Below are 24,330 nucleotides of genomic sequence, written 5' to 3'. Positions count from 1 at the left end.
CCCACCCCCATCCCTCGGTCGCCCCGGCAACGCCGGCCGGGCCCAACATGGCGTCGTCGTTGCGAGCCGGGCCGCGGCTGCGGCGGGCGGTGCGGGGCGGAGAGCTGGCAGCGCTGCCCGCTGGGCTGCGGGATGAGCTGGAGGCGGCGCTGGCGGCGGATGGAGAGCTGGTGCCTTTCAGCCTGCTGCGGAGGCTGCACGCCGCGCTGAGGGAGGCAGGTAGGCCGCGCTGCGCCGGGGCGCCGTGGTCGCACCGTGACCGCCCCGATCACACCGTGACCGCCCCGTCCCCCGCCCGCAGGGTCCCCGCTGCACCTACACGAGCTGCTGGAAGGATGCGAGATCCACCTGCCCGAGGTGCCGGTGCCGCCGCGGGTAAGTGAGGGCCGGGCAGGAGTCGCGGGAGGAGGCGGCGGCGGCTCCCGGCCCTCACGGTGGGTCTGTGCCTTCCCCAGAACCCCGAGCTGGTGGCCCGGCTGGAGCGGATCAAGGCTAAGCTGGCACACGAGGAGTACCAGCGGATGACCCGCAACATCACCGGGCAGGTGAGGGGCTGCTGCGGTGCCTGCTGCCGGGATTCATCCCTCAAACACCTGAGAGCAAAGGAGATTTTCCCCTTTGAGTGAGTGCAGTGCAGAGGGGATGTGGCAGGCACTGGAGGTAAACACACCGGGGACAACAGATGCGGTGTTGAGGACAGAGCTAGGACAGGGTTAACAGGGTGGTGAATTAGACAATACCGAGTTTTGGGAACTGCTCACTGTGCCAAAGATCTCAGGTTCTGTTCTGGGAGACTGAGCACATGCCATAAATGTTTGACAGGGAGCATCTGTGCTGGTTAAATTTTTGTCATAGTTTTAAAATTGCCTCATTCATGTCAAGGTAAAAGCTGAAAATACAAGGTAACGTGTGGGCACTCATTCTTTCCTGGGAGAGCTGGGATCTTCTGGCTGGGTGACTGCTCAGACAAGTCAGCATCCCTTTCTGCTGGCATTCCTTGTGATCCCATTCTGTCCTTCCACACTGTACCTGGCATCCATGTGCACATTAACTCTCATGGGAAGATCTGCTTTGCTCTCTGCTGAGCTTGACCGCTCCAGGTTTGACCTGGTCTGGTGAAAGGTGTCCCTGCTCATGGCAGGGATGGTCTTTAAGGTCCCTTCCAAGACAAACCATGCTGTGATCTATAATCTGGGATGGTTTTACCAGAGCTTGTGCAAAATCTCAGAGAAACCTGTGTGCTGTGAAACTGCTGCTCCCCCACAGCCCACCCACCCAGTACCAGGGCACCCCAAAACCTCACAGTCTTGGGGACAGGACAGGGCATTGGCATTGCTTTTATTCTGCACATACAGTAATAATGTTATTACTAACATTAAAATACAAGCGATCACAAGCTGTTTCAATCCCTTCTTTCAGGAGATGAACGGGCCATTGGCTGAATTTGGGAGGCAAGGTGAGTGTCTTCCTGTCCTGTTGGCACGAGCCAGGTCAGGCATGGGAATTGTTCCATCTCCAGCTGGTAACAGCCCTTCCCTCTTGGAATATCTCACCAGAAGGTTTTCATGCACTAAAGTGTTCCTTGAATGAAGGAGCCTCTTGGTCATTCTTACCAGTATTTCTGGAGGCACCAAGCGTGTGACTCCTCCAGGATTACACATCCCAGCTGAGGTAGCCCCAATCACACCTTGTCCCCAGCCCTACTCCCCAACCTTATGTAAAATCAATCACTTTACCCTTCTCTCCACCAGTTCGCTCCGTGAAAGCCGTTGTCATTACCATCTTCAACTTCATTGTCACCGTGGTGGCTGCCTTTGCCTGCACGTACCTGGGCAGCCAGTACGTCTTTGCAGAGACAGCGGCGGTGAGCAACGCCCCAGAGCCCCCTGGCAGCCCCTCTGTGCTGGCCAGGCCGGACCCCCAGGGTCACCCCTCTCTCTTTTGTGTCCCCAGCGTGTCCTGTCAGCCGTCATTGTGGCCTCAGTGGTGGGCTTGGCCGAGCTGTACGTGATGGTGCGGACCCTCGAAGGGGACCTTGGGAAGCTATGACCATGAACTGCAGGCTTCGTGCTGGAGGCTTTTTGTCCTCCCTGGGAGCTGCTAATTTGGGACAGGTTTTCTCCTGTCTGTACCTGTTCCTGCTGTGGGAAGACTGCTGCAACTCCTCAGGCTCGTCCTTTGCTTCCCGCTCCTGAAATGAATCATGGGTTGGAAATCCCAGAGCTGTGGAACAGGAGAGGCAATGGCTGTGGACTCTGACCACTCCAGCAGGGAGAGAGGCATCAGTTCCTGCCATCCCTGTTCTCCGGGGAAGTTCCTGTCCTTTTATTCTGGAAATAAATAACACTGTGTGTTCATAACCTTCTTCCTGCATGTCAGGAGATGTCTGTTGGTGTGAGAAACATTGATGTGGCATCTAACACACCGCAAAGATGTGAATCTTCCCTCTCCCTCTGCATCCTGCATCCTGCTCCATCTCCTGTCCAAACCTTCCTCTTCCTGCACAGTGAGGGATGCGTGGTGCTCCCAACTCCCTGCCATAGGGTGCCCAGATTCTGGACATAGGCAGGGAACACCGCTCAACATTGAGCCCAGGGGTTTCTCAGGTGCCATGGGGCAGAGCAGAGCCAGCTCGGTGCACCCACAGCGGGGAGGGGACACCCACGTCAGGCCCTGGGGACCCGGACACCTGCCGGGTGGGCGCTCTGCCAGGGCTGGACACAGTGATTAATGCTCTGATGGCAGCTAAGCCCCTCTGGAAACACGGTTTAATATCCGACCCAGGGAGATCTGCCGGCACCTGCGAACGTGCCTGCGGATTAGGGGCGGCCGCGCCACAATCATCCGTGGATACGGCCTCAGATTAAGGTATTTTTTCCAAAAGATTAGTCGGTATTAGAGGGGTGATGGGGAGCTGCCCCTGCTGCGGCCGCACCGGCATTTAGGATATTGGATGACATCTTCGGAGCCTTCGGGACCGGCAGTAATTCCACACCCTAATGAAATCGTGGCGCTAATCCGGGGGGGGGGGGGGCCGCGGTGCCAGGAGGGTCCCTAGAACACGGGGGTCCTTGCCACGGCTACGGTTCGCCCAGGTTGGTGATGGCCGCGCTGTAGATGAGGTCGGAGATGGAGCCCAGCGAGGTGGGGAGGCCCCGAGCGGGGCTGTGGGATCCCGGCGGCGGCATGGCAGGGGCCGGGCCCGGGGTGCTGCTGTCGGGGGGTGCCGCGGGGGGACCCCGCTCCCCGGGCGGCGGCAGCGGCGGTAGCGGCGGCGGCTCGGGCTTGGCGCTGCGGATCCTGCGGGCGCGGCGGTTCTGGAACCACACCTGGGACGGGCGAGGGGAGCTATGAGACACCGACAGCGCCCCGACGGGGTGGCCCCGCGGAGGACAAGGAACCCCGGCCCCGAGAGGGAAGGAGGAAGGGGTGGAGGGGAGGGTCCCGCCTGCCCTCACCTGGATCTTGGCCTCGGGCAGCTGGGTGAGCTCGGCCAGGCGCTCCCGGGTGGCGATGTCCGGGTAGGGCACGGCGGCGAAGGCCCGCTCCAGCTCGGACAGCTGCCCCCGGCTGAACGTGGTCCGCCGCCGCTTCCGCGGCCCCCCCGGGCAGGGACAGGGGCAGGGGCACGGCCCCGGAACGCCGCCCCCCCCCGCCGCCCGCCCGCCGCCCGGCCCGCCCGCCCCGTCGGGGAAGCGGAGCAGCGGCTGCGGGGCGCGGGAGGTGCCCGGGGCCGCGCTCATCCTGCCCGGCTCCCCCGGTCCTGCCGCCGCCCCGGCTTTTATCCCCCCCGGGTCCCCCCCGGCGGGCTGGGACCGCCCCGAGCGGGCGGTGCTGTCCCCCCCCCAGCCCTTCCCAAGGGCTCCCGGGGCCGGTCCCAGCTCCGCGCCCCCGATAGTAGCGCCCCGACAGTCCCGACTGACTCGGGGAGGGTCTCCCCCAGCATCCCCGAGGACCAGGACCCCCACCAGCTGCTCGTACAGGTCTCCCCCGCGCCGCCGTCGGGGCACGGTGGGGCCCGTGAGGATCCCAGGGCTCGGGTACCCACCTGCCACCCGCCCCCTGCGTCCCCTGCCCCGGCTCCCCGCCCTCCCCCGCTCGCCCCCCGCCGTGCGACCGCCGCTCTCCCGCAGGGCTGGCACCGGTCAATGTTTAACCGGAGCGGTGGTACCGGTTGCGCGGGGCAGCCGGGGCCGGCTGGCGGTGGCTCCCGCGGGACCGGCCGGGCGCTGCGGGCACCCCGAGCACCGGGTGCTGGGGGGCGCATGGAACAAGAGGGGGAACGGGGCGGGCACCCCCAGCCGGACCCCCGGCCCAGAACACTCCCACGAGGCCAGGAGAGACCGTAAGTTGTCGGGGAGACGGAGGAGACAGAGGCCAGCCCGTCCTGGAGCAGCCGGACTTGGGCAGTGACTGCCCGACTGATACAGGCAGCGGGGGGGCGGCACCCCAAAAAGGCTGGGGGGGACAGGACCGTCCTTCTGCGGCGACATGGCGGGAACCCTGAGCTCTGTCCCCCGCCAGGCCTCAGGGCACAGTGGAGGTGGGAGGACGGTGCGAGCACAGCATGACCAAGGGTCCCTCTACCCCAGCCCCCGGGGTGTCCGCGGGCAGCCCCCCCAGCTGGGGGGCACCCACCACCCTGCTGCCCTCTGTTCCCCAAAGGAGCCCTGGAGAAGAGCGGGAGGGCCCCGTGCAGGGCAGAGAGACGCGGCTGAGAGTGGTGCTAAGGTAAGAGGAGGCGAAAGGGCTCAGGGACGCGGCAGGAACCTCCCTGCCTGGGGCAAGGTCACGGCAGGGCTCCCCAGGGTCCCCATGTAGCGACACCTCTGTGTCCCTGTCCACCCCCACCATTAGGGTCCGGCCACTGACCTGCACAGAGACGCGGCGAGGTGACCGGCAGGTTGTGCGCAGCCTCGGTGACGGCGCCGTCCACGTAAGTGTCACCTCCCCGCCGGGGTGTGGGCAGGGGGAAGGGGTGCGGCACCCCCTGAGCCGCCGCTGTCCCCACGGCCAGGTAAGCGCGGCCAGGCACGATGCCACCTTTGGCTTCAGCGCCGTGTTCGACGCCGGCGCCTCGCAGGAGGCTGTGTTCGAAGGCAGCGGGATGAGGCAGCTGGTGGAGCTGGCCATAGACGGGTGAGTGCCGGAGAGCTCCCCGCGGACCCCAGCCCCTCATCCAGCCCACGCCGGGCCTTTCCAGCGCGTTTGCACTGCCGGGGCTGTGTCGGGAGGTGGCATCCCTGTGCCACCGCCTGGGGCCGTGCCTGACGCTCCGCATCCTCCCCAGCTTCTCCTGCACCGTCTTTGCCTTCGGGCAGACCGGCTCGGGGAAGACCTACACCCTGATGGGACCCCTCGCCCAGGTACAACGCTGTCCCCTCCATTTGGCCTGATCCTGGTGGTGGGATGGGCTCTTCCCTCCCGGTCGTAGGCTCTGGGAGCAGGTGTGTGCCCGATGTGCCCGCTCACCGTGCTGGCGTCTCCGCAGAGCGAGACCCAGCCGGCAGCCCCGGCCCTGCTGGGGCTGATGCAGAGGTCCTTCACCTGCCTCCTGGAGCAGAGCCGGAGCCGTGGCTCTGCCCTGGCTCTCAGTGCTTCCTACCTGGAGATCTACAACGAACAGGTAAGTGCCTGCCCAGCCGCCCAGTCCGGGCCTGCTGGCACCCTGTGCCCCGCTCCCCCGGTGCCTTCCCTCTGCCATATCCCCAGGTCCGGGACCTGCTGAGCCCGGGGCCACCGTGTGCCCTGCCGCTGCGGTGGAGCAAAACCCGCGGCTTCTATGTGGAGAACCAGCTCAGTGTGGAATTCGAGAGCCTGGAGGCCATCGTCAGCCTACTCCTGGAAGGTGCTGAGCCACGGGCACAGGGCTGGACCTGTGCAGGGGCTGTTCGACCCGGTATCGGGGGATTCAGCCCCCCGCAGACCGTCCCCAGGGCTGGTGGGGCGCTGATGGCAGCCAAAACCAGCAGCTTCCCGTTCTGCTGCAGAGCCAAGGGCGGCTCGCATGGTGGCGAGGGGGTGGTGGGCAGTGGATGCTGTGGGGTGTGGGGCAGGGATTTGGGGTGTCATGCAATCAGTTCCTCCCCCGGCAGGATCCCAGAGGCGCCGGACCTCGGCACATGCCCTCAACAGGCACTCGAGCCGCAGCCACGCCCTTCTGACCATCCACATCCACAGCCGAGCCGTGAGCGCGCATCCTGCTCCAGGGGAGGGCTGGGGAGGGTCAGGGCTCATCGCGGGGCTGCAAACAGGTCATGTTCTCCTCAAGGGTACATTGGTGGGGCTGGAGTGAGCAGCAGGGAGTCCCATTCAAGACCCAGCGGTCGGGACACTGCTGTGGGCCGTGGGGAAGGGGTGACGGGGGCCAAAGCATCACCTCCCCAACTCGGGTCCCCCAGGCCAGCGCCTGCCCCAGCAAGCAGGGCACGCTGTGCTTCGTGGACCTGGCTGGCAGCGAGCGGGTGAAGGAGACCGGCTCCAGCGGGGAGCTCTCCGTGGAGGCCAACAGCATCAACCGCAGCCTCCTGGCGCTGGGTAAGAGCTGGGGGACCCGCCCTGGGAGCCCTGTTGGCCCCCACCGGAGCCCTGTCACATCCTTTGTGGCTTCTGGCAGGACACTGCATCTCCCTGTTGGCCAAACCCCGAGGGAAGAGAACGCACATCCCCTACCGGGACAGCAAGCTCACCCGGCTGCTGGCCCGCTCCCTGGGCGGCTCGGGCATCACCCTGATGGTAAAACCATGGAGGAAGCTGGGCAGGGGTCTCACCCCGTGGAGGGGAGGGCTGGAAAAAGATGGTGACCCTCTGGATGACAGCTCACCTGCAGCTCTTCCTCGTTGGCAGGTCGCCTGCATCTCCCCGTCCTCACGATGCCTCTCAGAGACACTGAGCACGCTGCATTACGCCAGCCGTGCCCGGAGGGTCACCACCAGACCCTTGGCCAACAGGGTATCGCAGACAGGGAACCCGTCTGAGCCCCCCTGCCCCCTGCTGGGACCCCCCGGACCCATCCCTTTATCCACCCACCCCTCCCAGGTGTCCCGGGAGAAGCTGCTGCAAACCTTGGAGCAAGAAATCCATGCCCTGCAGCTGGAAAACCTCTCCCTGCGCCAGCAGCTGTGCCTGCCCAGGGTGCCAGTGGGGAGCACAGAGGTCCCAGGGAACCCTCCAAAAGCATGGTCGGGCTTGGGAGGCAGGTATGGCCCCGCAGGGCAGCTCCCACCCGAGGGAACCCCAGCCTGGCCCAGCCTCTACGGTCTCCTGCGGGACTTCGTGGTGGAGAACGAGCAGATGAGGTATGGGAGGCCTGTGTGGGACCCCTGAACAGGGGATCAAGGGGCTGGCAGGGCAGCCAGAGCCCCTGGCTGGGCAGCACCCTGCACCAACCAGCCTCCCTCAGGGACTCTGTGGGGCTGGGCAGGGCTCCGAGGTTCTCTGGAGGCTGCCAGTGCCCTGCCCTGCTTCCTCACTGCTCCCCAGGCAGCCCCGTCTGTCCCTAGAGCCCAGTGGTGACATCCCAGTTGGCCCATCCCACAGAGCCACCCGCGGCTCCTGTGACAGCCAGCCCCTGCTCCGGAGTGCCCGCACCCCCCATGTCCACCCTGGCCACTCGGTGAGGCACCGGCGGCCCGACACGACACCCACCTCTGTCCCCCAGCTGCCGGTGAGAGTGGGGGGCCTGGGGTCTGCAGTCATCCTGCCCACAGCAGGATGAGGATGCACACATCACCCACCCTCTCTTGCAGAAGCTCCCTCCTGCCTCCAGCCATCCCAGCTGCCCAGGGTGCCCACAGTGCTGCCCCAGGCCAGCTGATGTCACCATGTCCCAGGTACAGCCCCAGGGGTCTCTTTGGAGGAGGTGGCACAGGTGTGGCACAGGGGTGGCACAGCCACCATGACCGCTCTGCTCATCCCCAGGTGCTGCCAGTGCTCCCCATGCCACAGCCAGTCCCCCCTGAGGGAAGTGCTGGTGTTCTGCCACCCGGACAGGAGGACATAGCTCTGGCCGGCTCCCATCAGTCCCACAGGCACTCCCAGCTGCACCAGAGGAAGCGGTGAGTCATTCCTTGGGCATCAGCTGCAGCTCAGGAATTCCCTGGAGTTTCAGGGGGTGGTGGGACAGTAGGTCAGGGTTTATTCATCTGTTCTCACGGCAGGAGTTGTGACAGGAGCAGGAGCTTGTCTCAGCAGCACCTGCTCCACCGGGAGCTGCCAGGCCCTGAGCACGTTCCCAGCCCCGAGGGGAGGGTCATCCCTTCGGCACCGCCGTGGCCAGGATTGCCAGAGCCCAGAGGTGAGTGGGGCAGTGGTGGGAGACCAGGCAGGGCCTTGGATGGGCACCCATCCCCAGCACAGCCACTCACGCGTGGGGCTGTGCACTGACCCTGGGGGAGATGGAGACCTGACCCTGCTGCTCCCTGCTGGCAGCTGCCGGCACCGTCCCTCTCCTCCAGTGGGAAGAGGCACTGGACTGGCTGGCGGAGCAGATCTGAGCTGCCACAGGCACACCATGGATGGGGCCAGCATCGGGGATATGGCACAGACTGGGGGGACAACCACAGCCCTCGGGGACACGGGATCTTGGACTGCGAGGACTGCGCAAACCATGGAACAGACAGTTGGATGGACGGACAGACAGAGCTCTCCAGCCTGCATGGCCCTCACAGTTTATTTCTGTCTAGCTGAGGCTGTGCTGCTGGTGGCTCTGGGGATCCCATCAGGTGCTCTCCTCCCCGGGCTGGGGGCAGTCCAGCCAGTACTGGGCGATGGAGCGGGGATAGCGTGGCCGCACCAGGTCCACGCGCTTGGTGCGCAGGTTGACACGGTAGTACTTGTCTGGGGGGAAGGGGACACGGCTGTCAGGACTGTCCTCAGCTCTGGGGAGCTGCCAGCACCTTCCCACTGCATCCCAGAGCTCGGGGACATTGCAGAGACAGAGGAGCCCTCCCCATGCCCCGGCAGCCCTGGTCCCGCATCATTCCTGGCTCCTGCTGGGCCAGACTCACCTCCGACAAAGAAGTAGACACTCTGGAGCATCTCACACGTGGAGCCCGACAGCCCATCGTCAACACCTGCTGAGTCGGGGTCATTTTGCAGCCAGCTCCAGAATCCCAAATTCAGTGACCGGTGGTGGTTGTATCTCTTGCGCTGGCGGCGAGACTTCCTCCTGCGGGGCTGCTGGGAGGCCACGTAGAGCCGGCCGGCCATGGCAGCGTCCAGCCGGCTGGGCACCCCCCGCCAGTCCCGGCTGATGTACCACGGGCCGTTCGCCCCGGCTGGAAAAGGAGCAGAGGGCGAGTGAGAGGGGCAGCAGTGTGTGGGGTGAGCTGAGCCCCCAGCACCTGCTCTGAGACCCACAGGAATGCTCCAAAGGATCCCAGCCTGGATGGGATGTGTGACAGTGACACAGGCCAGGCAGAGCCAAGAGCAGCCCTCCACCCCACTTTTGGCTGGGATCAGCTTTGTGCTGCTGAGCCCCCCTTCTCCTCCTCTCCATCTTTCATTCCCCTTGCCCAGGGCTGGGGTTTTCCTGTGGCATCTCCAGCTGCAGTGATAATAAACAGTCCCCAGCAGTGACACTGTGGTGTGAGGTGGCTGGTGATGGGCTCAGTAATGTGCGTGGGATTTGGGGTTCTGTGGGAGGTGCAGCTATGGCCTAGGGGGTTCCTGTGCATGGCCTGGGCAGGACACGATGGCTCCAGGTATTGCTCCCTCCCTCCTCCCTGGCTGTCTGCATCCTTCATGCCCTGTCAGTGCCCGCTGTATTGGTACCCGCCAGCCCTTTCCCCCGGGGGCTGGCCCAGCCCTTACGCATCCTGCTGCCAAAGAGGAGCTGGAAAACATCCTCCCAGCTGTCCCGGTTCATGAAGGCGTAGTGCTTGAAGACCGTGGAGGGGGAGGACTTCTCGCAGTCGGCCTGTGTGGGCTGCTGGGCAAAGTCGTAGGACCAGTAGTACTTGTCTAGGAGAGGATGAGCAGGGCGTTAGTGGGGGACAAGCACTGCAGGGGGAGCAGCAGAGGAGTGTCCTGCCTGTGCCCAGTGGTGCCAGGCTCTGCCAAGAGGAAAGGGGCTGCCCCTCTTACCCTTGAAGAAATAGACTCTCTCATTGCCATGGTAGCTGTGGGCGGGGAGGGCGAACGCCGCATCCACGTTGTTCGGGATGCCCTCAAAGCCCTCGGAGATGTCCCGTGGGTACCCAGGGTCCAGGGCTCCGTCATCAAAGCGCCAGTACTGGGTGCCCTGGGGGGTGGGGGACAGAGAGGGGTTACGGGTGCAACATCCCCCAGCCATGTGTCTGCCAGGAGGAGCAAGTGGATGCTAGGGAGCCCCATCACGAGGCTGTGGCTGCTTGGGGTCCCAGAACAGCCACGGCGATTTGGGGTATCTGGCAACCACTGTGTGTGTGGGTGCATGGGAGGTGCCATTAGGGGATATAGGGTGGGTTGTGCTGACCACCCCAGGAGTACCCCTGCAGCTCACCTTGAAGAGGTAAGTCTTGCCCTGGCAGTTGATGCGTGTGAAGGCTGCATCGATGGGGCCCTCAATGCCCCAGACGTCACTGATGAGCTTGGGGTAGCCAGGCTTCACGCTGCTCTTGTCCAGCTCGTAGAAGTACTTCCCTGGGGAGAGAGGAGAGGTGGGGGCAGCAGGAGAGACTGCAGACACCAGCATGGGGTGACAGCATGGCAGCGTGTCCCACGTGCCTGGGGAAGGTCCCCAAAGTACCTCGGAAAGCGTAAAGGGAACCGTTCTTCAGGTCGGTGAAGGCATCAAAAGGTTTCCCGCTGCACAGCTCCTCAGGCTCCTCGGGCCCGTCTGGGGTGGTGCCAGGCAGCTCTGGCAGTGTCTCCTCAGGGTTTGGCTTGCTCTCTGGCGTGGTCTCCACCAGCACTGGGACCGTGGGCAGCTCTGTGGGGTCTGCCATGGGCACCTCATCCGTGACGAATTCGACAGTGAGGTTGTAGTCCAGGTAATCGTCCTCCGGCAAGGCAAAGACATCTCCCCGGGTCACTGCAGGAGGGAGAAGGTTGGTTCCCACTGGGTTTGGGTGCAGGAGATGCTCCCTCCCAGGCAGTGCAGATTTATAGAATCATGGAATCGTTAAGGTTGGAAAAGCCCTCCAAGATCACCAAGTCCAAGATCACCTCCAAGATCACCAGCGCTGCCAACACTAAACCATGTCCCCAAGTGCCACAAGGACACTTTTTCCAGAACACTTCCAGGGATGGGGATTCCACCTGGGCAGCCTATTCCAATGCCTGACCACCCTTTCAGTGAATACATTTTTCCTACTGTCCAATCTATCCAAATAGCACAGATCCCACACTGCAGATGGCAATGAGCCAGCTCCCAAAAACCCCTTGTACTGCAGCAAATCCTGGTGCTGACTTCACCCTGCGGGCACGGGTGGGTGCAGAGCTGCCCCAGCACAGACCCTCTGAGCTCCACAGTGTGGGGCACCCACAGCCACCCCATTCCCTGGCCAGGAAGGTGGCCATGGGGACTGTACCTTTGGCTTTGCAGACGGTGGAGTAGTCGCTGCAGCAGCTCTGGTAGTACACACAGAGGGTGTCACATTGGCACTTGTGCCCTGCATCGAAGCCTTCTTCGCAGCGGCCCTCGCAGGAGTCTGCAAAAGCCACCCCACAGCTCAGGAGGAGTAATGTAGGGTGGGGCACTGGGGCCTGTGCCTCCCCCCCAGCCCAGCCCCAGGAGTGAAAACAAACTTGGGGATGCCCTGGTTGGGGGTACCCCACCTCTTCATGGTCAACTCCATCACCAGGGGTTTCAGAGGCTCCTTGCCCTGCTCCCACCCAGGTCCTGCTGGGATGGGAGCCACGGGCTAGGCTGTGCCATGGTCCCAGCTCCATGCTGGCAGCCCAACTGTGGGATGGGCAAGGATTTGCCAAGGCACCATTGACACCCATGCTGCCCCCATTGCTTTCTCCCCATGCTGCAGGGTACAGCCAATGTGTCCACGGCCACCAGCCACTCCTTCCCCACCCTGCCCAGGCTGCCCAGCCCCTCCATCAGCCCAGGAGCTGCTCTTGCTCCATCCCCAAAGCACCTGGTGTGGAGTTGGCTGGCTAAAGCTCACCTTCTGCAGCATGGGTGGTGGCGAGCAGGGCCAGCACAAGGGCAGGGAAGAGCAGCCTCATCCTGTGTGTCCGGGAGCGCAGCCCTTCTGCGACTGTGCGGGCTGGAGCACGGCAGAGCCCCAGCATCCACTGTTTGCTCAGCCTGCCCCGGCAGGAGAAAGCAAACAGCCCAAGGTCAGAACAGGGGAAAAGGGGCAGAGATGATCTCCCACTCAGCTTTCCCTACAGTCCTGGTGTGTTTGGGGGGGACAGGACTCCCCACGCTCAGAGGCAGCTCCTCCCCAGCCCTGGTGCAGGTCGGGCACTGTTCAGAGAGTGGGGAGGGACAGCAGGCCAGAGCCAGGAACCAGTTTTGAGGTCCTGCCACACTCGTTCCATAACATCCCTCATGGTGTAAAAGCTCCCAGCTGCCTCCCAGGCTGGTCTTGGCAAGACAAAAACCCAAATGAGGTGGGATGGGGGAGCGATGCTCAGAGGATAAAGGCAAAAGCCCCGGGCTTACGTTTGCCCAAAATGTCACCATTTTGGAAGGCTTATTCTCGGGATTTCAGCTTTCTCAATGTCAAGGCTGGGAACAGACCTGGGGAGCCCCAAGGCACGGTGGTTTGGGATGGGGAAGGTGCCACCTCTGTGCACAGGAACCAGAGGCCAGAGGTGAGTGGCCGGGGGCAGGAGCCCTCTGCACTTTCACTGCAGAAGGCAAACAAAAGCCTGTGTATTTTGCTCCCGTCATTCCCCTTCCAACCAATCTTTTCAGTTACTAATTAATGTCGACTCAGCTCTTTTGTCAGTTCCTGATAAACTCTGGGATGTTTATTTAATCAGGGGCAAGGAGCAAATGCAGATGATGCTGCAGCGATTCTGCCTCTTCTGTCTCTGCTGGGACAGGAGCTCCATGGGATCTGTCCCAGCCCTTGGGCAGGAGTGGTGCAGCTTTGGGCTTTAAGTGATGCAAGATTTTGGGGGAGAGAAACCCGAGCAGGGTGCCCACTTCCCCAGGGGTCTTTCCTCTGCCAGCTCAGACACAGGCAGTTCCTGGCATCGTCTGCTCCTGGCATCTTGCTGGAAAGAGCTTTATTTGGTTTTCAGACAGGCATTTCCACCTGGAAGCCCTGGGGAGCTGAGGGCAGCTACCGGCCACGGGCTTGTGGGGCAGAACTTCTGCAGCCCTCACCCCACTCCTTGTCCCCTGGCCTCAGCTATGGCAGGGCTGGCATCGTCCCCAAGTGCCTGCACTACGGCTTCATCCCATCCCTGTTGAACCAATCCTGGGGGGCAACAGCCCTGGGAGGGTTCAGGCTTGCAGGAGGCTCTGGGGGAGAAGGGCTGGGCACTGTTTGAGCTGCTTTGGCTGATCAGCTAAGACAAAGCTCCCTCCTGCTGCTCCAGGCTCCCAACCAGCGGCCACAGACCCATGAAGGCTCAGCGAGCCCTTCTCTGCCAGGAGGAGATCCCAGGAGAGGGGTTGGTTGGATAAAGTGGCCCCGGGGAGATCCTGCAGCCAAGGGCTGAGCAGAGCCAGTGGGGAGAACTCGGGAAATGGGGCTGATCCCCCAGGACAAGCCTGGGAACCGCTGCAGTTCCAGAGCCCAGGCTGCTGGGTCTGGAAATCCCTCCCAAAAAGCAAAGCAAAGCCAAAACTAAAAGCAAAGCAAAGCTCTCCGGGCTAGTCAGGACAAGCCCAAGGGAATGGTTTGAATTCTGCTGCCCCCGGGCAGCAAACCCCTCTGCTGCTCTGCACTGCAACGGCCCGTATGGTTACCCCTGATTAACAATCATTTATCAGGAAAATCCTTACTGGTTCTGTGCCGAGCTTCTCCCGCAGTTTTGTGCTTCTCGGGATGCCTTGTTTGCCGAGCTTCCCTGTGGGATGATGTCTCTTTCCTCTGTCTGTCCCTTCGTAGTGGATTCAGAGAGGATTAAGAGCGACTCTGTCACATCCAAACATCAACTTGAATTTAAGGCTCAGGCTGACCTGGCAACAACCTGGTTTTGGAGCCAAGGATTTAAGCTGCTCCTCCCAGCACATCCGAGAAATGCCCAAAGCATTTAAGCATTTCTGCCCTGAGCACGTCTGGCCTGGAAAAAAGAAAACAAAAGAGACCCAGGCTGCCTCTGCTCTTTCTTTTATCATGCAAATCTCGAGCCCACCCAGAAGAGCTGCTCTGAATTTCCTCCAAGCAGTGGGTATTTTCCCCCTGCTGATACCAAACGGGTTCAAAACACTGTGCCAGGGTGGTCACAACCTCACCGTGACCACCACGGTGCCCGGTCCCCTTTGCCTCCACCCTGTGCCCCCTGGCTGGTCACAGAGGGTCCTGAAGAGATGTGCTGCAAAATCAGCGTGGGGGTCCCTGCCTGCCATGGAAGCGACCCCGCAGCAGCAGCTCGGGCACAATGGGGGGATTTTGGCCCTGGGGACAGCTGGACAAGCCCCAGCTCAGGAGGGACAAGGGGGGGCTGTGGAATAGAATAGTTTGAGTTGAAAAGGAAGGACTGTCTAGTTCCAGTTCCTGCCATGGGCAGGGACACCTTCCACTAGACCAGGTTGCTCCAAGCCCCGTCCAACCTGGCCTTGGACACTTTCAGGGTTGGGACATCGACAGCTTCCCTGAACAAGTACCTCGCAAGTAAAAATGCTCTCCTAATATCTAATCGAAATCCCTCATCTTTTATTTTAAAACCGTTCCCCTTTGTCTTATCGCTATCTATTCACGTAAAAAGTCACTTTCCCCTTTTTTTTTTTTTTAAGAGTCCTATTTAAGCACTGAAAGGCCACAACCATAGAATCACAGAATTTAGGTTGGAAAAGCCCTCCAACACCGACTCCAGCCGTCATCCCGGCACTGCCAAGCCCACCACCGAACCATGTCCCCAGGAGCCACATCCACGCTTCTATTAGATCCTTCCGGGGCTGGTAGCAGGAGGGGTCTGGGGGAATCTGCAGCGGGAGGGGGCTGCAGCTGCCGGGACCGAGCCCCTCCTTGGAGAGGCGGTGCCTGCGCCCGGTGACATCAGCCCCGGGGACCGGGAAGCTGAGCCCGGCTCGGGGAAGGCGGATCCGGCTCCGCTTCCAGCTCCGCATCCCGGCAGGGCAGAGGGGGGAGCGGGAGCATCCCCCCTTCTGTCCCCCCCAGCCGGCCACTCGCGTTCCCGCAGGAGCGGAGGGTCCCCGCGGGGGCGGTGGCGGGGGATGCTGCGGTAGCAGCCGCCGATGCTCGCCCTGCTCCTGTCGCTGCACACCCTGGGCCGGTCCCTGGCCATGGCGAGCGCGGAGAGGCTGGCGGTGCCCGAGTGTGTGAGCCGGGCGGGCGGCTGGGCGGGCGGGGGCAGCGCCCGGGAGCACGGCGGGGTCTCCCCCGGGGTGGGCACCGAGGTGCGGGAGGCGCTGGAGCGGGTCCTGCCCGTCCTCCGCCGGGCCATCGCCCACGCCACGCAGGCGGCCACCCCCGAGGGGCTGCGGGCGGCCCTGTCCGAGGTGTTCCGGCTGGTGGAGGAGGCCTGGGGGATGCCCGCCGTGGGGAGGGACGTGGCCAAGGTGCTGTGCGATGTGATTCGCCTCGAGGGAGGCCTGGACCTGCTGCTCAACCTGCTCTACACCGCCGAGCTGGAGACCAAGTGCCAGGCAGGAAAACTCCTGGAGCAGATCCTGGTGGCAGAAAACAGGTGAGTCTGCACAGAGCCCCTGACCCTGCCGGGCACAGCCCTCCCCACTGCCCCGGGCACCCCAGAATGGTTTGGGTTCGAAGGGACCTTAAAGACCTCATCTCAACCCTCTGCCATGGGCAGGGGCACCTTCCATAGACCAGGTTGCTTCAAGTCCATCCAAACTGGCCTTGGACCTACCTTCACCCATCCCACCCACACCCCTCAAATTTCCCTGCTCTGGGTGCTCCCAGTCGCACAAACCCCCCCGGCTCCCCACCACATCCCCCCACACCCAGCACTTGTGCAGATTCATGTCCAGGCAATGACCATGAGCTGCTCCCTTCCCCCACAGCTGGAGGGAGGAGGACCAGCCCCCTCTCAGGGATGCTGGTGAGGGCTGGGCTGTCCTCCTGAGCCCCCCTCAGCCTGGTTGAGCTGAGTCAGTTTGGCTGGCTCAGAGCATCTGACCCGAAGGACAAGACGTGACTCCTCTTTAGCCATAGCTGCAGCAGGAGGAGGAGGAGGACAAAGCCGCTTCCCAGAGCCTTCCTGCTGCTGACCAGGGCTGGAATGATGCCATAAGGAGGGGTCAGCAGCCCTTGGCCCCTAGTTCAGATGCTGCCCAGGACAGGTGAGAGATGCTGGGATGTTTTTGTCAGAGCATGGGCACTGTGGGGTGGGAGCGTGTGCCTGAGCGTGTGTGCGTGTACACAGGTGCATGTGCACCCGTGGCACCTGACACATCGAAATCACAGCACTGCTGATGCAGCACCCACACACAGCTCACCCTTCCAACACCCCAAGTGCACTTTGCCTGCTCTCCCTTGGAGCACTTTAACCCAGCCAGCCAGGGCTCTGGAAAGTATGTGAAGGGAGCCTGGCCAAAGTTGCTCCGGCTTCCTGGGGGTATCTCCTGCTGGAAGGTTGTGGACTCACAGCCTGGGCCTCACTGCATGCACTGGCAGGCAAAAATAAGCGGCAGCTAAATCAGGAAAGCCCATTAGGGTGGAATTTAATCCCAGGAAGCATCACTGGCACGGGCTGCATTCAGCACTCAGCTCCTTAGCAAGAGAAAGCATTTGCTGGAGTTGTTCTCTCTGCTCCAGGAGCAGTTCATGGGCCATGGGCTTCCAGGCCCTCACTTCCCACAACTTCTGAGCGATGGCAGGGAGGTGTGGGGCTCCCCCTTGGGTCCAAGGCTCTCACTTACAGAGCTCTGCTAGTCTGTGCACAGCAGCAGAGGTGTTTAGCTGGGAGATGGACAGGTCCTGGCTCCATCTGCGGCTGCAGGGAGTGGGGGACCTGTTGGGGCCACGTTTGTCATCCAGCTCCATGGCTGAGTCCGGGCTCGGAGCCAGACCCAGGCTGAAGGCTTTTTTTTTCCCCCCAGGACTCTCCACAACATTTCCTGTCAAACCCACCCCAAGGTCACTGAGAGCCCTGTGGGTCACAGGCTTCCCAGAAATGCTCTTCCTGCCTGCCAGCACAGAGGCTGGTGTGCCATCACCCCACCATCGCTGGGGACCGAGTGCCACTGCCCTCGTGAGCAGCAGGGCATGGGGCACCTCTGCCAGTGCTGCCTCACTAACAGAGCAGCTCTGTCACGGCACCAAATGGCCACTGCTGAGGGGAGGAATGGAGCTTCTACTCACCCCAGGAAAGCTCATGGGAGCACAGCCAAGAGCTCATCTCAGAGGGTGGTGAGGCCCTGGCACAGGTTGCCCAGAGAAGCTGTGCACACACCCCTGGGAGTGTCCAAGGCCAGGTTGGATAGGGCTTGGAGCAACCTGGGATAGTGGAAGGTGTCCCTGCCTGTGGCAGGGGGTTGGAACTGGATGAATTTTTATGTCGCTTCCAACCCACATCATTCTATGATCCTGATTTTCCCCTTCCTCACCTCATTTTCAAGGCACAGCCCCATTCAGGTGTCATTTTAAGCACAGGACTCCCAAGGTCAGCCATGGCTGAGCAGCAGCTGGTGGCCCTTGGCCACCTACCCCAGGCTCTTGCTGTCCTCTTCCAGAAGAGTGAAGGACTGAGGAAATAGCGAGCTTCCCTCCAGCTGCCATCCCAGGACAGACAGACCCCCCCCTCTGTGTCCCGCTTGTGGACAGGGCTGCTTGACTGCTCATCCAGATGTGACAGCCCTGCCCTGACAGCACTGGCAGCAGTTCTTAGGGGACAAACAAGTTTCACCCCAAAACATCTCCACACCACAGCAATGGCTGGCACAGCAGATCCATTTCCAGCCTGGCATTAACCTACCCTGCCTGTTAATTAATTGCTATGAACATCCTACCTCGAGCATGAGAGCATCCAGCAAGGGAGTCCTGGACTGTGCACCCCGTCACAAGTTCTTCCATCAGACCCAGACAGGCTTTTCCAGCACCAGCCTGTTGCATCTTGCTGCATTGCATATCTGGCAGCTGTGTCCCACAAGGAGACGTCTGTCTGTCCTGGGATAAATATCACCACGGCACGGGGCCCACCAGTCACTGTTCTCACTCCTTGCACATCCTCCCGCCCCTCACCTGCCTCTCCTTCCTGCAGGGACCGGATCGCTCGTATCGGTCTGGGCGTGATCCTGAACTTAGCCAAGGAGCGAGATGTCCCTCAGCTGGCTCAGAGTGTCTCTGGGATCCTGGAGCACATGTTCAAGCACACGGAGGAGACCTGCTTCCAGCTCATCTCCGACGGGGGCCTGGACGCCATCCTCTACTGGTGCCGCTGGACGGACCCCGCCGTGCTGCGCCACTGTGCCATGGCCTTGGCCAACTGTGCCATGTACGGGGGCCAGGCCAACCAGCGCCTCATGATCGAGAAGAAGGCAGCAGAGTGGCTTTTCCCGCTGGCCTTCTCCAAAGACGACGAGCTGATCCGGCTGCACGCCTGCCTGGCCATCACGGTGCTGGCCACCAACAAGGAGATCGAGAAGGAGGTGGAGCGCTCGGGGACGCTGGCTCTGGTGGAGCCCTTCATCGCCTCGCTGGATCCGGAGCAGTTTGCCCGCGAGATGCTGGGCAGCAGTGACAACATCCAGGGACGGACGGCGCAGGACCTGCAGCGCCTCGTGCCCCTGCTGGACAGCTCCCGGCTGGAAGCCCAGTGCATCGCTGCCTTCTACCTCTGCACCGAGGCTGCCATCAAAGCCAGGCAGAAGAAAACACAGGTAAAGGGTAGGTTGGCCTGGAGGAAGGTGGTGTCAAAGGGAAGGGGTGCCACAGCTGCATCTTGGTGTCTTTTGCTCACCAAACACCTTCGTCCTCCCCTGGCCCAGCACAGCTTGTTGGGAAGAGGATGATGGGAAACAAAGTGACATCTCCTCCCTTTATGCCCCCAGATTTTCAGCGAGATTGGGGCCACGCAGAGCCTGAAGAGGATTGTGTGCTACTCCACCAGCAGCACCACCTCCTCCCTGGCCAAAAAGGTGCTGCGCATGATAGGGGAGGAGGTTCCTCGGCGCATCCTGCCCACGGTTCCCAATTGGAAGTCCTGTGAGGTGCAGACGTGGCTGCAGCAGATTGGATTCAATAAATACTGCCAGAGATTCCTGGTAGGGCTTTGTGCTGGGGGAGGGACACCTGGATGGACACTTCTGCTCCATCTTGCAGCACAGGTGTAAGCATCTCACCCAGAAGCTTTTCCTGGGACCTTTCCAGCCTGGATTTCTCTTGGCAGGATCACCAGGTGGATGGGGACATTCTCCTGAGGCTGACAGAGCAGGAGCTGCAGAAGGATTTGGGAATGGACTCCAGCATCACTCGGAAAAGGTAGGACCACCACCAGAGCACACTGGACTCCCTCATGGCCATCACCACAGTGGCAGAGCCAGGGACAAGGTCTCTGCAAAAACGAGAATGGAGATCCTCCAAATGCAAAACCTGGACTGCCAGGGCTTTTCCACTGTACTTTGTAGTCCCAGAGAGATTTCTGTAATGGGACCACTGCACAGGTGTGGGTGGGGGAAAGAGCAGCTGTGGCACAGAGCAGGTGGGATCCTGGAAGTTACCCAGAAAGATGGGAACTTACCCTTAGCTGAGCTCCTCACACCTCGGTGTCCTGAGGACCAGCACTCCCATGCTGCTGTTCTTCTCTTTCCTCTTCCTGTAGCTCATCCTTCACCCCAGCACGGAGCTGCACTCCCTCCTGAGCAGGTAAAAGATGTGGTCCCACATGTCTCTAAGTGCTCCATTTATTTCTCCACCAGGTTTTTCCGGGAGCTGACGGAGCTCAAGACCTTCGCCAATTACTCCACCTGCGACCGCAGCAACCTGGCCGATTGGCTGGGGGGCATCGACCCCAAATTCCGGCAGTACACCTACAACCTGCTCACCTGCGGCATCGACCGCAACTTCCTGCACCGCGTGACAGAGCAGCAGCTGCAGGAGGACTGTCACATCCACACCGGCTTCCACCGCGTCCGCATCCTCACCGCGGCCAGGGGTGCGGCTCCCAGCAGGAGGGAGGGGTGTTGAGGGGTGTTTGGGATGAGCTGCTGGGTGGTTTTTAACTTCTGGTGGTTGTTTTGCGCTGCCTAGAAACGCTTCACTCCCCCATCACGCTGCAAACCACGTCCAACGGGACCGATGTGTTCATCAGCTACCGGAGGAGCACCGGCTCGCAGCTGGCCAGGTGAGTCCTGCAGGGAACGGTGAAGCCCAGAGGGAAGGTGGGTGGGAAAAGTGTGAAATGGGGAGGAAGGGAGGCTGCAAAAAGCTGCAGAAAAAATGGGGACAACACGCATGATAACCTGCACAGTGGAGGGGCCAATTCCCAGCCCTGTCACGGTCGCTTTGGCACTGACTGACCCTTTCCTCACACTTGTAGGGCTGTAGAGGATCACAGCAGGGAGTCAATGTCAGCTCCTTGAGTTCTCTGCACGTGCCCAGACAGCTGGGCTGGAGCTGGCATCTCATTCCCTGCTCCTGTCTCAGCCAACGTGGTGGGACAGCACATGAAACATCTCCTCATGGTGCTGTCCTCTCTTGCCACCAGCCTGCTGAAGGTCCACCTGCAGCTCCACGGCTTCAGCGTGTTCATCGACGTGGAGAAGCTGGAGGCAGGGAAGTTTGAAGATAAACTGCTCCAGAGCGTCCTGAGTGCCCGGAATTTTGTGCTGGTCCTCTCGCCAAATGCACTGGACAAATGCATGGAGGACCCTGAGTGCAAGGACTGGGTACACAAGGTAAGAGATGCCACCAGGTGGGAGCTGTGTGAACACTGGAGTGGGAGGGAGTTGGTGATGGGCTGATAGAGGCCATGAAAACCTGCATGTTCTGTTCCTGCAGGAGATTGTGACAGCCCTGAACTCTGGAAAGAACATTGTACCTGTCACAGACCATTTTGAGTGGCCGGACCCAGAAACCCTTCCCAAGGACATGAGGGCTGTCCTGAAATTCAATGGTATCATGTAAGTAAAAGCCAGCTGTGCCATGGGGTTCCTTGACACCTGGAGAGAACAACTCGCATAAGGAGTAGCAAAGAGCCCAAGGACATTGGGACAAACAGATGAGGGAGGCAGAACAGGTCAAAGGGACAGTGAGTCACTCCAGGTGCTCCAAAGCATGAAGGGAGCAAAGGTTTCCACCACATCCCTGCTGCTGGTGTTGTGCTGGGGCTCCTCTGGGTGACAGAGGAGTCACTGCCAGGAGGACACCTGGCCCCAGGCAGGAGTGATGCTGGCAGGTTTCACAGCTCACCTGGGTTTCTTTCCCCTCCTGCCTTCCCTTTGTGCATCCCAGCCTGGCAGGGCATCCAAGGAGCTCCTGGAGAGCTGGGGTGGAGGAAAGAGGTCTCTAGCTTCTAGCCCAAATGAATGCAGCTATCTTGTGGCACCCCACACACACCAGAGAAAGTATCACATTTTCCCCTCGAATACAGGTGGTCCCACGAGTACCAGGAGGCGACGATTGACAAAATCATCCGCTTTCTCCAGGGCCGCTCCTCCCGGGACTCCTCGGCTGGGTCGGAGAACGGGCTGGACTGTTTGCACTCCCTGGGGCAGAGCTAGAACCAGCAGCACAGCAGCCTCAGAGACTCCCAGCTGACCCCTTTTTGTGGGGGTCCAAATTTATCCCTCCTGACTTTTTCCTATCTTTGAGAGAAAACCTGTGGCTCTTTACTCCCTCCTCACCCTCCAAATACAAGCCCCTTGGCCCCTCTCCCCACGGCGCCTGGGGAGCCAAGCCAGGGTGGACTCTGGGATGGATTAATGTCTTCCATGTGAGGTGGCAGGACATGCACGGGGTGTGAAACTGGCACCATCCAGACCCCACAAGCAGCTACAGCTTCCCTCAGAAACACATCCAAAGAGGAAGGATCTTCCAAGGACTGAAAATTGGAGAAGTGTTGAGAATCCATCACAAGAGGACACATGGGAGAGAAGAGCAATTGAGAGGAATGTGTGGCTCTGCTGCGTGTCCCAGGAATATCCTTGTGGTCAGAAACTGAGAGCAGGAAAGGGCAAATAAAAACTAAGCCCTAACAAAATCTTTGTGTTTGGGAAAGATAACCCACAGGGGCCTTCTGAACTGCTTTATCTTTCCCAGCAATGTCCCTTTATCACAAGAGCTCCTTCCCTCCTCATGGGACTTCCACCTCCCAGTGCTGCAACACCGCTGTGTGCTCTTAACTCTGGCAGTGGAAGTTTGGGGTTAGACCACGTGAAGTTTCTGCAGGATCTCTGCAAAAAGTGCTTTTAAAATACCCTCCTTCCCTCCATCTGAGGTCTCAGCTTCACCACTTGATCAGGTCTCTGATTTCAGGGCACTGGAGGCTGGACTGTGACCCTGGAAAAGTTCTACCCATGCAGGGAAGATGCTAATTGCTGTGTTTGTGGAGTTATTATTCACTCTGGCTGTATTTTATCCTGTTACTGCTCCACAGCCGATCTCCCATGCTCTGTGCCTTCAGCAGGAGCTGGCGAATCTCTCTGCTGACCACCACACACCCCCACAGCCCTGGCTGAGCTCCTTGGGGTTGTCCCTACTCATTGCTGGATGCAATTCCAATTGTTTCTTCCTACCAACCTCTTCTCAACACCCACTGGGGCTGTTTGCAGCTCCTCAGCTTAAAATATCAAGAAAAAGTGAAGTTGATGCAAAGGGCTGGCAAAGGATGCTCCAGATGGGAGCAGGACCATCAGTGCCTGCTGCCAACGCTGCTGGTGAGGAACTGTGGGTATCCTGACACAAATCCCTGAATTCCACTCTCCAGGCTGCTGAATCTCCTTGCAGAAGCAGCAGGCTCCTCTTCCTATCCCCGCTCGAGAAAAACTCAACTCTTTCAGGAGGTAACAAAGAGTCTCAGCTTCCTTGTCCTCCTGCTGGCTCTCCCTGAAGCCCTGCTTTAACTGTCAGGAACACAAACACTTTTTTCTTTTGGCTTGGATCCACAAACATTTCAGGAAAAAAGAAAAAAGAGAGAAGTTAATTCTGGTGCTTTATGGATAGTTCTTATCAGCTCACAGTTAATGGCATCTTTGCTCTCTACTGAAAGGTTAATAGCCCTATCTGCCCAGCATTCAACAGAATTAGAATCCATCTAATCTCCAGATTAAACAACCAGAAGCCAGCAGATGAGCCCAAAGGTGAATCTGCCAAAGGATAAAAGCCTCTTGTGAGCTGCTTCAGGGAAAAGCCTTCAGTAACTGAATGTCAAGGCCTCCATGGCCGCTGAAGGAGTCCCATACAAACAGTCCTAAGGCTTTTTTCTCCCTGCAATAATACCTGGTAAGATGATTGTGTCTTGTTTCTCAGGAGCTCTGTAGCAATCAACCTCCTCATCCAGCATTCAGTGTGGAGATTTACTTGTTCTCCACAGCTCAGGTGTCTCACCTGAAACCATACCCCATCTCCTGCTCCAGCTGCCCAGACTGTGACTCCTCCTGTTTCCCCATCATTATCTTCACCTCAATGAACTTGCCCTGCTTCTGGCAAAACATCCCAGACCCAGCCCCTTCCAGCTGGAGCAGTCCCAAGGAAATGAATTCCTCTGTCCTCACCCTCCCTCATTCCTTTGCTCTGCCATGTCAAAAAGTGTTTGGAGTTATTCTATCAGGCATTATTAATAAATCTGGTTTTTACTCTAAATCCCCACTCCTTTGTCTGTATCACATGCTTCTCTCCCTGCAGGCTTTTCACACTTGTTTTCCCTTGCCATCGTGAAGCAGGACTGACATTCCCAAGCACCATTCCCTGCAGGAACCCCTCACTTCCCACTCACCTTTGCACGGGCTGATGCACTGCATCCCCAGGGACTCTGCCTGCTGCCACCAGCCATGGCTCCACTGTTGCAACTCTTGGAGGACAGCCTAGAAAAACTTTGGTTTAATTTTTTTAATAAGGCCTAATAGCTGCCATTGAACCTCTCCCCATGCAGAGCCAGGTTTCACCTCACTGCACAACACTGAGCAGCTGCTTGAATTGGCCTCTGTGGAGCAGAGACGACTTTGCTTCACAATCAGCTCAGCCACAAACATCTACTGCAGCATTCACAGCATGCCCTGTTCCTCGGGGAGGCCAGTTCCAGGCTTAGCCCAGCAATCAGACCTGTAACTCCTGTGTTCCCTGGCACGACTGC

At 60.2% G+C, this 24,330-nt stretch overlaps 5 protein-coding genes across 8 annotated transcripts; 3 read left to right on the top strand and 2 right to left on the bottom strand.

Moving 5' to 3' along the window:
- The first annotated feature begins 7 nt into the window (after nt 1-7).
- Nucleotides 8-2,365, top strand: TMEM199 (transmembrane protein 199). Its single transcript, XM_032130275.1, has 6 exons — nt 8-219; nt 302-375; nt 456-545; nt 1,420-1,456; nt 1,752-1,864; nt 1,954-2,365. Exons 1-6 carry the CDS (start codon nt 48-50, stop codon nt 2,047-2,049), a joined length of 582 nt encoding a protein of 193 aa, XP_031986166.1. The 5' UTR covers nt 8-47; the 3' UTR covers nt 2,050-2,365.
- On the bottom strand, nt 1,320-3,743 carry SEBOX (SEBOX homeobox). The gene is made up of 2 exons (XM_032130276.1): nt 3,459-3,743; nt 1,320-3,329 (listed from the first exon to the last, which is right to left on the bottom strand). Exons 1-2 carry the CDS (start codon nt 3,741-3,743, stop codon nt 3,081-3,083), a joined length of 534 nt encoding a protein of 177 aa, XP_031986167.1. The 3' UTR covers nt 1,320-3,080.
- Nucleotides 3,744-4,096: 353 nt separating this feature from the next.
- On the top strand, nt 4,097-8,506 carry KIF12 (kinesin family member 12). Of its 3 annotated transcripts, none has more exons than XM_032129889.1 (17): nt 4,097-4,345; nt 4,666-4,731; nt 4,858-4,936; nt 5,018-5,139; nt 5,291-5,366; nt 5,492-5,626; nt 5,713-5,848; nt 6,096-6,187; nt 6,402-6,537; nt 6,617-6,735; nt 6,847-6,951; nt 7,039-7,298; nt 7,483-7,666; nt 7,749-7,832; nt 7,921-8,057; nt 8,160-8,296; nt 8,431-8,506. In XM_032129889.1, the coding sequence occupies exons 1-17, from the start codon at nt 4,149-4,151 to the stop codon at nt 8,493-8,495; spliced, it is 2,130 nt and encodes a 709-aa protein (XP_031985780.1). In that variant the 5' UTR covers nt 4,097-4,148; the 3' UTR covers nt 8,496-8,506. The 3 variants fall into 3 exon arrangements, with proteins under 3 accessions (XP_031985780.1, XP_031985781.1, XP_031985779.1); XM_032129890.1 differs by having other exon boundaries at nt 4,099-4,345; nt 5,713-5,899; nt 7,540-7,666; XM_032129888.1 differs by having other exon boundaries at nt 4,099-4,345; nt 5,713-5,899.
- A 138-nt stretch (nt 8,507-8,644) lies between these two features.
- VTN (vitronectin) lies at nt 8,645-14,136 on the bottom strand. Its single transcript, XM_032129896.1, has 9 exons — nt 13,901-14,136; nt 12,102-12,244; nt 11,514-11,633; nt 10,730-11,014; nt 10,484-10,623; nt 10,087-10,243; nt 9,814-9,963; nt 9,009-9,278; nt 8,645-8,838 (listed from the first exon to the last, which is right to left on the bottom strand). Exons 2-9 carry the CDS (start codon nt 12,226-12,228, stop codon nt 8,720-8,722), a joined length of 1,368 nt encoding a protein of 455 aa, XP_031985787.1. The 5' UTR covers nt 12,229-12,244; nt 13,901-14,136; the 3' UTR covers nt 8,645-8,719.
- Nucleotides 14,137-15,106: 970 nt separating this feature from the next.
- Nucleotides 15,107-23,846, top strand: SARM1 (sterile alpha and TIR motif containing 1). Of its 2 annotated transcripts, none has more exons than XM_032129892.1 (9): nt 15,107-15,768; nt 18,301-18,919; nt 19,091-19,303; nt 19,429-19,520; nt 19,958-20,193; nt 20,289-20,382; nt 20,746-20,935; nt 21,039-21,160; nt 21,686-23,846. In XM_032129892.1, the coding sequence occupies exons 1-9, from the start codon at nt 15,317-15,319 to the stop codon at nt 21,795-21,797; spliced, it is 2,130 nt and encodes a 709-aa protein (XP_031985783.1). In that variant the 5' UTR covers nt 15,107-15,316; the 3' UTR covers nt 21,798-23,846. The 2 variants fall into 2 exon arrangements, with proteins under 2 accessions (XP_031985783.1, XP_031985782.1); XM_032129891.1 differs by having other exon boundaries at nt 21,631-23,846.
- Nucleotides 23,847-24,330: the final 484 nt, after the last annotated feature.

The sequence above is a fragment of the Corvus moneduloides genome, chromosome 20 (assembly GCF_009650955.1).
Source record: "Corvus moneduloides isolate bCorMon1 chromosome 20, bCorMon1.pri, whole genome shotgun sequence".
Taxonomy (NCBI): Eukaryota; Metazoa; Chordata; class Aves; order Passeriformes; family Corvidae; genus Corvus; species Corvus moneduloides.
This window is presented reverse-complemented; position numbering and strand designations above follow the sequence as displayed.

Coding starts and splice junctions, on each gene's coding strand:
- VTN (XM_032129896.1), bottom strand. CDS start 12,228: ATGCTGGGGCTCTGCCGTGCTCCAGCCCGCACAGTCGCAGAAGGGCTG. Junction 11,634..12,101: donor CACCACCCATGCTGCAGAAG/GTGAGCTTTAGC, acceptor TGGCTTTTGCAG/ACTCCTGCGAGGGCCGCTGC. Junction 10,244..10,483: donor GCAAGACTTACCTCTTCAAG/GTGAGCTGCAGG, acceptor CCCACCCCCCAG/GGCACCCAGTACTGGCGCTT.
- KIF12 (XM_032129888.1), top strand. CDS start 4,149: ATGTTTAACCGGAGCGGTGGTACCGGTTGCGCGGGGCAGCCGGGGCCG. Junction 7,667..7,748: donor CCTCTGTCCCCCAGCTGCCG/GTGAGAGTGGGG, acceptor CCTCTCTTGCAG/AAGCTCCCTCCTGCCTCCAG. Junction 8,058..8,159: donor CAGCTGCACCAGAGGAAGCG/GTGAGTCATTCC, acceptor TTCTCACGGCAG/GAGTTGTGACAGGAGCAGGA.
- SEBOX (XM_032130276.1), bottom strand. CDS start 3,743: ATGAGCGCGGCCCCGGGCACCTCCCGCGCCCCGCAGCCGCTGCTCCGC. Junction 3,330..3,458: donor TGCCCGAGGCCAAGATCCAG/GTGAGGGCAGGC, acceptor CGCCCGTCCCAG/GTGTGGTTCCAGAACCGCCG.
- SARM1 (XM_032129891.1), top strand. CDS start 15,317: ATGCTCGCCCTGCTCCTGTCGCTGCACACCCTGGGCCGGTCCCTGGCC. Junction 15,769..18,300: donor ATCCTGGTGGCAGAAAACAG/GTGAGTCTGCAC, acceptor TCCTTCCTGCAG/GGACCGGATCGCTCGTATCG. Junction 18,920..19,090: donor CCAGGCAGAAGAAAACACAG/GTAAAGGGTAGG, acceptor TTATGCCCCCAG/ATTTTCAGCGAGATTGGGGC.
- TMEM199 (XM_032130275.1), top strand. CDS start 48: ATGGCGTCGTCGTTGCGAGCCGGGCCGCGGCTGCGGCGGGCGGTGCGG. Junction 220..301: donor CGCCGCGCTGAGGGAGGCAG/GTAGGCCGCGCT, acceptor CCCCGCCCGCAG/GGTCCCCGCTGCACCTACAC. Junction 546..1,419: donor CCCGCAACATCACCGGGCAG/GTGAGGGGCTGC, acceptor CCCTTCTTTCAG/GAGATGAACGGGCCATTGGC.